The sequence below is a fragment of the Panonychus citri genome, unplaced genomic scaffold, assembly GCF_014898815.1.
Source record: "Panonychus citri isolate SS breed McGregor unplaced genomic scaffold, ASM1489881v1 Contig00021, whole genome shotgun sequence".
Classification (NCBI taxonomy): Eukaryota; Metazoa; Arthropoda; class Arachnida; order Trombidiformes; family Tetranychidae; genus Panonychus; species Panonychus citri.
In genome coordinates, this window is record NW_026515426.1 from 482 (window position 1) to 14,349 (window position 13,868).

Here is a 13,868-nt window from a genome sequence, read left to right on the forward strand (position 1 = left end):
GAGTAGAGAAGGAAGCCGAGATGGAAGTCGAGACGGACGAGATAAAGATGGCGATCATAATTCTAGAGAAAAGATTAATGATCCAATTAAAGAAGGAAATGGAAAAGAGCAGCGGTCGAGTGGACAGCGATTCTGGGCCTGAAACAAAGAGACACTCATCTTCCCACAAGCAAAATAAACACCGAAAAAATTTAAACCATGATGGTAACTCACTTGGAACCAGTAATAGTCACATTAAAAGCAACACCATCGTGAACAATAACAACAACAACAACCACAACCACAACAACAACACCAACAATATCAAGTCTAGTTCATCTAGCAATATAAGTAATAATTTCTCATCTGAAGCTGTAACTGTCAACAATGTTACTGTTATTATTACTGAATTTCAAAAAGACTTGAAAGATAGGAGTCCATTATCATTGCCATTTTCTCAACTTAATTAGAATTTATCTTTTAAATTCCTTCCACCAATCAACTAATCACTATGCTCCAATATCTGCCCTTCTCTAGCTCTCTGTCTCTCTTAATTGTTGCTCAAATGGAAAAGACAACACCGACGCTTTCTCTCAACAACTTACATTTCATCTTTTTGATAAAAACAAAATTCATTTTATTTTAAATTAATCATCATCGTCATGATCATCATCTTATAGGAAACTTGTCACTAATTATACTTTCTCTCTAAATCCGTCGCCGTCGTCATCTCCACCGCCGCTGCCACCTCTTTATCTAATCCATTGAGACAGTTATTGTTTTCCTCTTTTTCATTTATATAAGAGAAAATTTCTTTATAACTACTTTAATTTCTATACACACATACAACTTAATTATATTTTTATCCCGTGAATTGTATTTTTCTGTTTTAATTTGTATTTTACACAATTGACTAATTAACTTATCAAAATGTTGATTAAATACACTTGGCCTGTTAAAAGATAATCACAACACCAATCAACTGTTACGAATGGGAAATGTCACTACATCAACAATTCTAATTTGTTTACATACAAACTTTTAATTCTAATTTCGATTAAATCTTCAAGAGTTAAATCATTCGACAGGTAAACACATTCACATATTCAAGGTGAACAATTGAATTAAATGAATTTAGTGAATTTTTTTTTTCTTCAAGAGTTGAAATGTTCAGAAAGAGTAATTAAAAAGCAGAATTATATTTTAATATTATTACATTATTACATTCAAAGGGTAGATGAATTTTTTTAGAAAAAAAAATTGAAACAAAGAGAAGAAAAAAAAATCAGTCAATTACAGTGATATTTGATTGATGATGAAAAGTATATAATAAGGGTGAAAAAAATTAAGGGAACAAATTAGTTAATTATGATAATAGAAAGGAAAGTTTTCTTTACAGAAGCGTTTGTTTTGGTTTTCTCAATGTCACAGTAAATGTTGAAGGAAAAGGCGATAAATTGTTTGGTAGTAATATATGTTTGTCTTTGTGTGTTGTGATTTAATTTTCACGGTTACACTTTAATTGTAACACAGTTTGGTTTTTAATTTGATTAGTTTAACACTCGGTTACCCAATCATTTTCAGCGAGAAAAGTATCGATCACTTCTTTCATGGCCAAATTGGGTATAAGCTGTTCAGCGGTTAACGGGGTTCGAGTGATCGGATCAAAGTGTCCAACACGTTGAAGATGCTCTTCAATTACCTTACGATCATAGGTTATCCCACTGGGAGTGATAACTGGATCCATCATCACCTCGAAGCTAATTTTACCACAAAGATAATCGGGAATATCTCGCTTTCGCCTTCTAGTATCAAGTTGGCTGAAAAGCGCATTCAATTCTGATACATGTTGGTGACTTTTGGCTTCAACTTGATTCTCAATTAAAGCCAATTTTTCATCATCTTTGGTTGTTGTTCGAGCCTCTTCTAATTGTCTTTCTTTGTCCTTTTTAATGAGATCATTTAGATAGGTTTGTAGTTCAATTTCTTCCTTGATTCTCTTTTCTTCCAATTGATTCCATCGCCGTTTTCGAGCCAACCTTAACTGTGAAGCGATTTCATCACCAAAATTTTTCTTCTGCTCTCTAGCCAAATCAGAGGCTCGTTGTAAATGTTTAATGGCGTCATCATAAGCTTCAACTTCGAGTAAAGCTGAACCAAGGAAAAAGTGACCCTTTATTGAATTCGGGTCCATGTCTAAGGCTCTACGAGCATCTTTTAAAGATAATTCCCATTGTTGGAGTTTAAGGTAACACAGGGCACGATTGGTGAAATACTTGGAATCTGCTGGATCACATGAGATGGCACGGGAATAATAATCAAGGGCTTCTTGGTACTTTTGATGACTGAACAATTTATTGCCCTGTTCTTTCAACTCTAAAGCACTTATGTCCTTGCTTATTGGCATCAGGTTTAATTTTCTCTTATTTAGGCCTCAGATATAAAGATTATGGTGCAAAGTAAAGAGAGAGAGGCGGCTGGTGATGACGGTGGAGGTAAATAATAGCTCTCAACTCAGAGAAAAGAAAAGATTTAAACACAAAACACCATGAAAAAAAAACGAACAAAAAAAGTATATGAGTAAATGAGAATAGAGAAAAAAAATAATAGAGAAAAAAAGCTCAGAAAGAAAAGAGAAGTGATTGTTTACACAAAGATAGATCTTGATGTTCAACCAGAAGAGAAACAAATCAACACTAGTAATTAAACTGGCAATTAAAAATCTTCTTAAATTGGTTACAAATTATGGAAAATAAACAATTTAAAGGAGAAAAGTAATCAAATTAAATGTTTACTAATTTAAAGAAATTTGACAGAAATGAAAACAAACTCACTCAGGTGATTGAGAACTCACCTTAGGGTTTGTACTTTAATTGCCAACAATTGATTGTTTTACTTTTATTACTCAACAATTAATTTCCTTTTTCAATCCAAAAGGTAGTAATTTATTAATAGTTTAATAAAAAGGGTAACAATCATCAGAGCCAATTTATGACTAATAATCGATTGGAAAAATTCAATAGGAACAATAGGAATACAGCAAATGGTTAACCTTTTTTTTTAATTGTTCCAATGGTTGTAACAATTAAATTACCAAAGACTATACATGAGATTTAATGGAAAGTAAATCTTAGAAAGTGAAACAAAATTTCTGATTACAATTGAGTTTCATAATGAATCTGAAATGATCAAATCAAATGATCAATTGGACTTGAAATTTACGATTTTCTATCAGGGTAATTAACTAATTAATTGACTCGACTTTTTTTCTTTCTCGCCTTTGAGGTTATTATTATTATTGGTGTTCGAACCTAATCAGCAATCATGATTTATCAGCATGAGCAATGAATTAGTTGATCACCATCGTGATGAATTTTTGAATGAAAACAAAACAAATGATTTGTCAACATGAAATGGACGATGAGCTTTGACAGGTAGATTGTCAGGTAATTGTTGTTAAATGTGATTCGATTCTCGGAGATAATAATAAATGTAAGTTCATTTATGATGTAATTTTAATTCTTGAGTTTCCTTGAAGAAAATTAATTTAGTTTTACATTTTTCAAGGTCAGAGAAAACCAGTCGAACCTCTAAAGTAGTTAAGAACAACTCAAATGTCCAGGTAACCAAAACGAGTGTACCAACTAATAGGAAAACGATAGTTGGTGCTAATGGTAAAATCGATTCTCGAGTATCTTCTAGAATTACAATATCAAATGTGACGAAGGATAAAATTTCAACCAATGAGAAGATTCCAGTTAAATCTTCATCTAAATTAACGGTTTCGACTAAAACGCCAACATCGTCGATTAAGGTTCGACCAACGGTGAAAACAACGATTCCAGCGAAATCCAATGTTTCCAATTCAAAGATCACATCGAAATCATCGATCACTGGTTCTGGTGTAACTGGAAAATTAAATGAGAGACGATTGTCTCGAATTGAAACTAAGACAGCGACTAAATCACGATCAAGTTTGGAGAAATCAGTAATCAAATTAAATGATGATTCGAGTAAAAAGAAATCAACTCAAGATTTAAAGATTGTCAAACCTGATGATTATCATCAACGTCCATCAGATGAGCTACAATCAGGAAAAGATGAATCAGAAAATAAATCAATTAGACCAGGAACTGCTAATCGAACCCATGGTAGCTCTTCCAACAGTCTAATCAAATCAAATCAATTAGTTAATCAACAACAAGAAATAGAAACGGAAAAGGTAGAAATTTCTTCTATTCGAATCTTTGATATTCTTTCAAATTGAAATTCTTATTATTATTTTTTTCTAACAGTTTGTAGAAAGAAAACAGAATATTACAAGTTCGACATTGGATAAAGTTGAAACTGACAATTCGCTGAGTGGCCATGAAAGTACTAATGATATCGAAGAAGTGACAGAAGCTGATTATTCAGATGATTTCGAGGATTATGAATCTGATTTTGAAGAGTACGAAAGTGACAATGAAATGAAGACACCCAACGATAAGGACTCGTCCTTAGGCTCATTGGATTCGCCCGTAATTTCATTATCTAGCTTGACTAAGCCGAAATCAATTGCAAAGACTGAAAATCTGAAATCTAGTGAACAATCAACTGATTCAAAAGAACCGTCAATAATTAGATGGGAAATCACTTTACCGCCTCCGACAATAAAGGTTGATGGTAATAAAATCATTGATGATTCTTTACAGAATCAAAAAGAATCCGAATCAATGAAATCAAAGCAAATCGAGAATTCAAATCTCGATGATTCTTTAAGAACAAATAATCTCTTGAAACATTTACTCGGTCCTGATAATGTTAATACAATCGCTATTCAAACAGTGGAAACTTCTGAATCTTCATGTCAATCAGATGAAATCAATTCAACTCATAAGAATATCCAATGTCCAGCTCGTTCGAATCTTGCTGATGGTCCATCCAATCCCACGCCAATCGATAATATTGATATTCTTAGATTGTCCCATTTTCTTGAAATCGGTGAAAAGATAACTAAAAATCTTATATCGAGTAAAACCTTTTCCTATTCAAGTACCAATGGTCATCCTATTATCGACAATTCTGGGTCAATGTATCCACCAAAAATTCCGAGCTATGGATTAGAGCCAAACAATTTAATCATCTCTTATCACCTTCCTGATGATTATAAACACTTTCAGATCAATAGTGTTGTGACCGATAGTCGATACGTTTATGTGGTCACTAATTATGGTTCTGTTGACGGAAATAAGTTCTTTGGATCGTTAATATTGGTATGGAACTTGTTAGAACCTCGAAAATGTGAATATTTGTTACACTGTAAATTTAATTGTACCAAAGTTATTACTGACAATGAATTCCTAATAATCGCTGGTTCCGTTGATGGTTCACTCGTGGCCTGGGATTTAAGGGAACCCTCACATCAACACAGTCAAGTGAACAAATTGCTCTTGATCAGTACTGATCTAACATTGAGAAATCCTTCATTTACAACAGCGATTGGTAAACACACTGATTACCATCAAGCACCAATCTTACAATTATTTTACAGATTTGAAGTTAATGATGATACGGAAGCGAAAAGAATTGTTTCACTTGATGAAAGTGGGAAGATAATTGTTTGGTTAATTGTTGAATCTTATGTTGACGATTTATCGGCCTTACAACAAGTAACCATTGGCTTGAGACCAGGAAGTTGTATTAGACTTCAAATTTCAATGGTCGTCAATTTACCGACCAGTTACATTGGAAATTCTGAAAGTTCAATCACTTGCATTGATTGTTCACCAACTGATTCTTGGAATTATCTAATTGGAACCAATTTAGGTTCAATTTATCGATATTCGAAGTATCTGGAAAATTCTGCTGACCCAATGGAAGTAATTAAATACACTTATTTCTCAGATGAAATGTATCATCCGGTTACTTGTATTTCTCATCATCCTAATCCTGAAAGTGAATCATTTCTCGTCGGCTACATGGATGGATCGATTTGCCTTTTCTCAATTAAATATCAATTTCCAATACGAATCTGGTTAACCGAAGATACTGGATATTCAACCATAATCAACTCTTTTTGGCTTTCCCATGAAACTGAACTATTTCTGATTCTCGACCAAACTAAAGGTATTTCTGTTCGTGATGTAAAAGGTAAAGGAGAGAGTCTATTTGAACACCAGAACGGAAATGAAAGGTAAGGTCACAACTTCCTCTTGGTTGATTAAATGTATTCCAACCATGATCCATGTTATAATATTGTTGACACATTCGCTTATCCATCTCATTAGGATCATTTTCGTTAACGTCAGCACGATCAATTTGGATGAATACTTTTTGGTAAGTAATTGAATGAATCTCCTTAAATTGTGGCTTTAATTGTTTCCTCCATTGTCCTTAGATCTATGCGTTGGCAGATTCGTCGATTTCAGGTTTCAATCTTTCCAATCACATGTCAAATAATTGATGATGGTTCTCAGTTTGTTGGAATCAATTGATACATGGAGATCAAAGAAAAGTTAATTGTTATAAATTGTGTTTACATTTGAATAAGTAATAAGAAAATTATTTATCTCTCTTTGAAATTGCACTAATATACAAACAAAGTTCTGAATAAAGTTCAGAATGTGTAAGGAAATTGTATTGAGATGTTTTTCTTTACACATATAATTTGTTTCCATTGATAGAAATGTCTCTCTTTTTGTTTAAACCGTTACAATTATTGTACATTTTAAGGTATAAGACAAGTTTAGGTACAAAATTATCACTAATGTGATTTTTTAAACTCGTTGTTTGGTGTCTTCGATTCCTTTGATTAGTTGATTAGTTTTTCCTCTTCTTTAAACTATAATTAGATATTATTCAAGTCCAAGGAAATAATTTATACCTTGTACTGCCAATAGTATTAAAGGCTGCCAGGCCACAAGGTAACGAATAAAGTCCAATAGATTACCGTATAAATAGTGCGGTTTTTGGAAAGGTAGGGAAGCGAAAAGTTTCTGAGTGTCCACTTTTTCACGACAAAAGGGACAGATTTGCTTTTTACCCACTAAACACCAACCATAGATACAATATTCGTGGTATTTATGGCCACATGAGAGAGTAAAACATCTCTCTTGTTCAAAGGTATCATCATAACTTAATGAAGAATCAACTGCATCTACTAGGCCATCGTGACTTCGACCGCAAATTGCACATATTGAGCTTTTTAATTGTTTAGAGGGAAGTGATGATGAAGGCTGATAGTAACCAATGTTGGCAGTTAAAATGTCGACAAGAAAATCGGTAAAATCTCGTGTCAAGACTCCCCAATAGATACCATAAAATAGAAACATAATACCAATATCCAAAGGTATTTGCGGTTTGATTCCAAACATTAAATTTAAACCTAAAAAGTAGATAAATGATTAAGATTATTAAAGATTGAATTACGATGTTTACATTGGAGGAAAATATGAAACTCACCTAAAAAAGTACACATAACAATAATGTAGCCTGTGACAGCGATTACCGATGAGATGGAGTATAAATAGTAGAACCATTTATAAATCATTCGTGGGGTTGATCCGCTCATCTTATTGTTAACCAAAGGTTTCCAAATGAAGGCTACAGTGAGAATTGTTAATGAGGCCCAAATGCCAACAAATCGCCACCATGAGTTGTGTATGGAAATACCAATTGGTAATAGCCACATGGCGAACATTGAAAAATTTTGATAACTTTTCATGTGACGCTTTTTCCAAGCAATCAGACCAATTTGAACGGAAAAAGTGGCCACAATTAGTACCAATAGCATCATCGCATGCATACCTTCATGTCCTCGGTGTTTCTCATGGAAAAGAATGTGATTTCGCTCTTCTTCACTTAAGGCTGATAGATTAACCTTATGAATATCGTGACTGTGAACCATTTTTGATGATGACAATCAAATAAATCAGTTAATTACAAAGATTTTCTCAAACAAATGAGTCTCAATGAGTCGATAAGCTTTTTCTTTTCAAGAGTGAGAGAGAAAAAAAAGATGACGTTGGATATTGGATAATGTAACTCCAATTCTAATTTGAATGGAATGATGAAAATTATTCCAAAATGATGAGTCCAATCAAGATTAGAGTAATTGAAGATTAAATTAAGAGAATGAAGATGTGGATTAGTGAGATGATTAGATTATCCTTTCCATGAGAAGATCATTTTGAAGGTAAGAAAACCAAGAAAACACAAAACATAAGGGAAGAATTCATAAGATAGGAAGAGAGAGAGAGAGAGAAAAGAACAGAGAATTTTTTTTCTCATTCACATAAATTTTACCTTTTAAGTATCACAGAAAATGAATTAACACCAAATTAAAATTTTTTAACCTTCTCCCTCTCCCTCTAATTAAGAGTAAATTGTTCTTGTAACTAATTAACTAAACAATTGAAAGTAAAAAAAAATGACTAAACGATTGAACAACAAACCGGTGGTAATAAAAATCCACAACAAACAAACCAAAAAGAAAGAGAAAAAGAAAGAGAAAAAGAAAGAGAAACGATTGGTAAACAAACAACCAATGAAAAGAAAACGAAACTTAATTCAAATAACATTTTCTTTTCTCTTTATTTTCGTTGATTGTTTACCTTTAATTTAATTTCTAATTGTGAATTCTAAACCCTAATTATAATCTTTTAATTATCCTTTTTAACAATCAATTGATTTGGTAATTAATGGTAACCCAATGTGACCAGAAAATCAACAATTCAAATCAATTTGAATCCTGATCGGTTCACCTTAACAAATTGTAATTGTATTTCTATTAATTAATTTTGTGTCTTTTTTTAGATTCATTTAGATTCCTTAATTGTGTTCATTCCCATGAAAGGTCAACTCTTTCCTGTATTTCCAAAAATTGATATTCACCTACAATGATGGTCCATCAATCTTGACTTTCTAATTTAAAATTGACTTGAGAAATCTATGGTTACAGTTTTGTTTTTGTTTTCCTCTTTGGCTTTTCCTATTGTTGTTAAGCTTAATTGGATCTTATTAATATCATGTAAGTATTATAGTTAATTTTAATATTTAATTCACACAATTAATCATGTCTTGTCCATTTCTTTGTATATAATTAGGTTGCATCAAATTGGTTTGATTGGATTGACAGTTAACTTTGAAAGTAAAAGGAAACATAGTTATAGATGAAAAGTGATTGTGATGGTGTTTTCATTTATCTTTTTGGCTTATCGATTGATTTATTTTTCCAAGTGAATTAAATTTAATTGGCATCAGGGTTAATAATAATAATAATAATCAATCCAGTGACTGATTGCTGAAGACGAAAAAAAAATCTAACTCTTCTCAGGAAAATGTGAATGAATCCATAAGAATCAAACAATCAACCGATGAATCTAAACTTTTATCACCTCAAGTTGGTTAACAATTACAAGGGTGAAATTGATCAATTTTGAAAAGCAAAATGGAACCAAAAATCAAGACAAGATGATGATCACATCTCATCAACATGTGATTGCAAATGAATTGAGAGAGAAAAAGAAAACACCATAATTAAAGATAATGGACACAACGAGAACATTTTATCCATCAGAATCCCGGAGTTCCAAGAGCAACAGAACTTTTCAAATATTAGTATTAATAATACGAATTATCTTGGTTAACATTAACTTGATCATAAATCCAATGAATTAGAGATAATCCAGAATCGGAGGAAATTTTCACAGGTCAAAGGCACAAGGTAAACATTTATAATCTTAGAACGATTTTTAAAAGAAAGAGATCAACCTAATTATCTTACTTCATCTCTATCAAGAACCTCTAAATGTCACTTAAATTGTGATTATCATCAAATCAACGTGACTTTTTGCTCTCTCTCTCATTTTCTCATTGAACTAACCAATAATCACGTTTAAAATCAATTGATCTCTCTCTCTCTCCATCTTTCTTTACCCTCATCATCTCCATCTTCATCTTCATCTTCATCTCCATCCTCATCTCTTTTTTTACCTATTATATTGATCATTCTAGACTCTAATCTCATCTAAACAGTTTCATTTTTAATCAACAATTTACAAATCACAACAAAGTAAAAAACATCATCAAAAATGAAAAATTATATCGATAAAACTGAGGTGGGATTGATTTATTATCTTAATTCATTCTTGACTAATTTTAATCATCAATCAACTAATCCATTCAGTCAATCAATCAATCAATTTAAACAGTTTCTCATATCTTTCAAATAACATTTATAATTTATCACAATTAAGGACATCTTTTTTTTACATATTGTTAAAAGTGTAACAATTAAGCTTTCGATGCTAATATTAATTGATTTTCTTGTGATTGAGACAATTGAAATAATCATTGATTGCTACTTTTTTCACCATTCCAAACAATTTAACTTAATCAATCTAATATCTTTTTGTTTTTCATTTATTTTTCTATTTAATCATTGATTATGATGATTACAACAATTTAGAGTTGTAGCAATGGCAGTTACTTAATGAATCTGGACGAGTTTCTCATTGAGAATGGAGTTGATTACAATTACATGAATATCATTAAAGAGGAGCAAAAAATTAACATTGAATTCAGGTAAATATCAAAATCTTCATTTATTTACACTGATTAACGAAAAAAATATTTTCCAACTAGTTGATTATGATCAAAGAGATAAACAAAATCAAATTAACTCAACATTCAACTTCAATGTTTACCCAATTAATTGTATTGCAACTTTGATTTACTCTGTTTACTTTAATATTGTTTGTATTCATTAAATTGTATTAATGAAAAACAACCGATTCTCAATTGGATTAAATTTAATTTGCTAACAAAAAATTAATAACAACAATAAGGTTAACAGTGAATTAAAATTTTTACTCAAAAATCAAATCAAACCCTTAGGGATGAGTATTCATCTCATATAATATGTGATATTTTTATTATTATCAAATAATTTATCAATTAATTTTTCAATTTATGATTATCATTAAATGATGTTTATGATTTTCGGTGAAAATATTATTTTTCATGTTTATGATTAAATGATTTAATGATTTATTAACCATTGTTTATGTAAATGTTTATTGTAATATCATCAAAAACAATACGATTACAACAATTTAATCATATTTGATTGGAATTACAATAAGCCGATTGATAATTAAGTTTCTTCGATGTGAAATTTTCTTCTCAGGTTTTCAATTTTAATGTATTCATTATTCAGTCTGAGTATTAATATTTTTCTTTTCATATGATTCATTGAATATGCTCAGAATTTTGTATGTTTACTATTTGATGTTATTTATAGCTCTTTGGATATTGCCTTGGCCACTCTACCTGGAAGCGAAGCAAGTTTTGACCCTTCCAATGCTCGATTCAGTGAAAATGAACTTCGTCCTCAACCAATAATGAGAAAATCACGTAAACAGCATGTACCTGATACATTGAAAGATGCTCGATATTGGGCTCGTCGAAGTAAGAATAATATGGCTGCTAAAAGATCTAGAGAGGCTCGTCGACTGAAAGAGAATCAGATTGTCCTTCGAGCGAGTTACCTGGAGAAAGAGAATGAATCTCTTCGATTATCTTTACAAAATCTTCGAGATGAAAATGAAAGACTCAAGAAATTGCTCGATTCTGAATGAGAATAATTTTCATTACTATCAGCTATCTGTTCGGACAATAGCTCACCCAAACGTAAAAAGATTTGGAACTTTCTTCTCTACCCAATGAGCTCTTCTACTACAACTAAACTTTACTCTTTCAGATTCAAGACAAAATGAACAATCAATTGGCTAACAATTGAAAACATTTCCAGCACAAATTGAATATTGATTTGATACTAAACGAACTAGAAAACGCATTCTCAATCTCGAACTTATAAAAATAAATAAACTGTTCACCTTAATGTTCAAATCTTTGTATTAGTTTCACGAGTTAATCACAATCTTTGTAAAACCTTATAATTTAACTAATCGATCAAAAATTAAAGTAAATTGATTGAAACTTCGTTTGATTCGTTTAATTAACATTATGAAACATTTCAAGAATGAATTTTTCGCTCGAGAAAAAAATTCTACTCAAAGAAAAACTAACTTAAGAAACTAATTCTTTCCTATCAAATTCTGATGAACGAATCAAAGTTTTCGAAAAAAAATTAGAACCTTATATATCGATCTAAGACTGTATTGATCATTATCAATAACTCGTTGATGTGATTAATTTCCAATCAAATGATCCAAATCAAGGTTAATAGTTACAATTTGGATTAATATTTCCACAGATCAACTTTTCTTTTTAAAAAAAAAGGATTAACTTTAAGGAGTGAGACTAATCTGTTGTTCCGGTTGTAACATCATCAATATCTGTCTGATTAGCTGCTCATTCACAATTAATTGTAGGTGAGGTGTCAAAGCTAATCAAGTTATGAGAATGACAATTATGCGTCATCTGTCAAAAATTAATACAACCATTGTAAATGACGCAGGGAAAGGCCACCCCAATCATGGTGGGTGGAATGAGTTATTCTGAGAGTGAGAGTGGAAACTTTTTTGTCTCATCACCTTCAGTTTTATAAAGTTTTTGAGAGCTTTGGTTAGATATTTATATTAAATTAATCTATGTATCAATTCATTATAAATTGATCAGCCACCAATTAAACATCAACAACTAAACCGTTAATTGTCAAGTGTTATCATTTATTATCTTCATTTAATATCTGAATATGTGTTTGTGATTCAATCAATCAAATTGTGTATTAATTGTGAGTGTTAATCATTGGATTTATCAATATATCTATTATCGTCAATTTCATCTCTATATTTATCCAGATAACAATTTAGGAACTTAATTACTAAAGGTAAAAGGTTCAATTTCAAATTGATTACTATTATTATTATTCAATGAAGAAAATATGAAATATGAAATAAATTATTTTGTTTTTCTTTAAATGTTTAATTTCTTGATCCTTAGATGATTCAAATTACTCGTTGGTTATATTCTCAATGCTCTATCATTATTTTACTAATTACTCTACTCCCACTGATTTATTCGTATCCACAATCAAATTCTGGCTCAGAGTATATTAATCAACGTGCACTTCGATCCCAAAAAGTTAGAACTTGTGGACGTAATCTGATGAACTTAATTCAATTAGTTTGTTCTGGTTCGATGCCTGGTAAACGTAATTATCATGATGAATCCTGGACATCAAAAGGTTAGATTGATTTAATTTCTTTTTTCTTCTCCATGATGGTGATGATGATATAACTAATTTCCAATCGTTTGATTATAATTCTTACAGAACTTAGACCTTGGTCTCTACACTCAAAGTTTAATCTTGAAGATAATGATTCAGAATCTGACGATTTCATGGACACCAGAGCAGCTCTTTCATTATTTGGTACAAGTAAGCGATCAGTTAACAATGACAATCAAATTTTCTTTCGAAATGTTCGAGGTGCTTCAGATGAATGTTGCAAAAAATCGTGTTCTTTTGATGAACTTCGAGCCTATTGTCGTCCATCCGGTAGATGAAATCTTAATTGATCTAAATTGTGGTCTCTCTTGTTCAATAATTAACTTTGCGGTGAATAATAATATCTAATAAATGAACAATCAAAAATTTCAATTTAATTTCTTCTTAAAGTTCATCAATAAAAATAGTAAATTATTGTTTAATGTTAAATTTAATTGCTCATCTTATTGCGGTTTAAACAATTAGTGTCACTTTTTGTGCCAAAAACTTTCAATCAATAACAATCAGTCAATAACAATTCTTCATGATGGAAATTGAAATTAATTATTGTACCAATCTACCAATTGAAAGATTTTTAACTTTAATCATTTGAGTAATAATTTGATTTTCGACCTAATCTGAGTGAATATTAGTTCGAAGATAATTTTCGATAAAA

General features: G+C 31.0%; 5 protein-coding genes across 8 annotated transcripts; 3 read left to right on the top strand and 2 right to left on the bottom strand.

Moving 5' to 3' along the window:
- Nucleotides 1-1,162: 1,162 nt before the first annotated feature.
- On the bottom strand, nucleotides 1,163-2,730 carry LOC128394430 (E3 ubiquitin-protein ligase CHIP-like). The gene has a single exon (XM_053354757.1). The coding sequence runs from the start codon at nucleotides 2,384-2,386 to the stop codon at nucleotides 1,535-1,537; it is 852 nt and encodes a 283-aa protein (XP_053210732.1). The 5' UTR covers nucleotides 2,387-2,730; the 3' UTR covers nucleotides 1,163-1,534.
- Nucleotides 2,731-2,941: 211 nt separating this feature from the next.
- Nucleotides 2,942-6,494, top strand: LOC128394408 (cytoplasmic dynein 2 intermediate chain 1-like). The gene is made up of 5 exons (XM_053354737.1): nucleotides 2,942-3,471; nucleotides 3,547-4,201; nucleotides 4,275-6,154; nucleotides 6,249-6,297; nucleotides 6,359-6,494. Coding segments are annotated over exons 1-5 (2,652 nt in total). The 5' UTR covers nucleotides 2,942-3,469; the 3' UTR covers nucleotides 6,425-6,494.
- A 13-nt stretch (nucleotides 6,495-6,507) lies between these two features.
- On the bottom strand, nucleotides 6,508-8,391 carry LOC128394419 (RING finger protein 121-like). Its single transcript, XM_053354746.1, has 2 exons — nucleotides 7,423-8,391; nucleotides 6,508-7,345 (listed from the first exon to the last, which is right to left on the bottom strand). The coding sequence occupies exons 1-2, from the start codon at nucleotides 7,865-7,867 to the stop codon at nucleotides 6,816-6,818; spliced, it is 975 nt and encodes a 324-aa protein (XP_053210721.1). The 5' UTR covers nucleotides 7,868-8,391; the 3' UTR covers nucleotides 6,508-6,815.
- A 157-nt stretch (nucleotides 8,392-8,548) lies between these two features.
- Nucleotides 8,549-11,976, top strand: LOC128394440 (hepatic leukemia factor-like). Of its 4 annotated transcripts, none has more exons than XM_053354782.1 (5): nucleotides 8,549-8,653; nucleotides 8,776-8,989; nucleotides 9,066-9,685; nucleotides 10,430-10,545; nucleotides 11,264-11,975. In XM_053354782.1, exons 4-5 carry the CDS (start codon nucleotides 10,454-10,456, stop codon nucleotides 11,598-11,600), a joined length of 429 nt encoding a protein of 142 aa, XP_053210757.1. In that variant the 5' UTR covers nucleotides 8,549-8,653; nucleotides 8,776-8,989; nucleotides 9,066-9,685; nucleotides 10,430-10,453; the 3' UTR covers nucleotides 11,601-11,975. The 4 variants fall into 4 exon arrangements, with proteins under 4 accessions (XP_053210757.1, XP_053210750.1, XP_053210765.1 ...); XM_053354775.1 differs by having other exon boundaries at nucleotides 8,561-8,663; XM_053354790.1 differs by lacking the exons at nucleotides 8,549-8,653; nucleotides 8,776-8,989 and having other exon boundaries at nucleotides 8,997-9,685.
- Nucleotides 11,977-12,547: 571 nt separating this feature from the next.
- LOC128394654 (probable insulin-like peptide 5) lies at nucleotides 12,548-13,642 on the top strand. Its single transcript, XM_053355009.1, has 3 exons — nucleotides 12,548-12,814; nucleotides 12,928-13,171; nucleotides 13,259-13,642. The coding sequence occupies exons 2-3, from the start codon at nucleotides 12,928-12,930 to the stop codon at nucleotides 13,489-13,491; spliced, it is 477 nt and encodes a 158-aa protein (XP_053210984.1). The 5' UTR covers nucleotides 12,548-12,814; the 3' UTR covers nucleotides 13,492-13,642.
- Nucleotides 13,643-13,868: the final 226 nt, after the last annotated feature.

Bases quoted from the DNA above. Each gene is read 5' to 3' on its own strand.
- LOC128394430 (XM_053354757.1), bottom strand. From the start codon at position 2,386: ATGCCAATAAGCAAGGACATAAGTGCTTTAGAGTTGAAAGAACAGGGC.
- LOC128394408 (XM_053354737.1), top strand. The intron at 4,202-4,274 runs GTAGAAATTTCT...TTTTTCTAACAG, and splicing joins AAGAAATAGAAACGGAAAAG to TTTGTAGAAAGAAAACAGAA. The intron at 6,155-6,248 runs GTAAGGTCACAA...CCATCTCATTAG, and splicing joins CACCAGAACGGAAATGAAAG to GATCATTTTCGTTAACGTCA.
- LOC128394419 (XM_053354746.1), bottom strand. From the start codon at position 7,867: ATGGTTCACAGTCACGATATTCATAAGGTTAATCTATCAGCCTTAAGT. The intron at 7,346-7,422 runs GTGAGTTTCATA...TCTACTTTTTAG, and splicing joins TGTTATGTGTACTTTTTTAG to GTTTAAATTTAATGTTTGGA.
- LOC128394440 (XM_053354768.1), top strand. From the start codon at position 10,053: ATGAAAAATTATATCGATAAAACTGAG. The intron at 10,080-10,429 runs GTGGGATTGATT...ACAACAATTTAG, and splicing joins ATTATATCGATAAAACTGAG to AGTTGTAGCAATGGCAGTTA. The intron at 10,546-11,263 runs GTAAATATCAAA...TGTTATTTATAG, and splicing joins AAAATTAACATTGAATTCAG to CTCTTTGGATATTGCCTTGG.
- LOC128394654 (XM_053355009.1), top strand. From the start codon at position 12,928: ATGATTCAAATTACTCGTTGGTTATATTCTCAATGCTCTATCATTATT. The intron at 13,172-13,258 runs GTTAGATTGATT...TAATTCTTACAG, and splicing joins TGAATCCTGGACATCAAAAG to AACTTAGACCTTGGTCTCTA.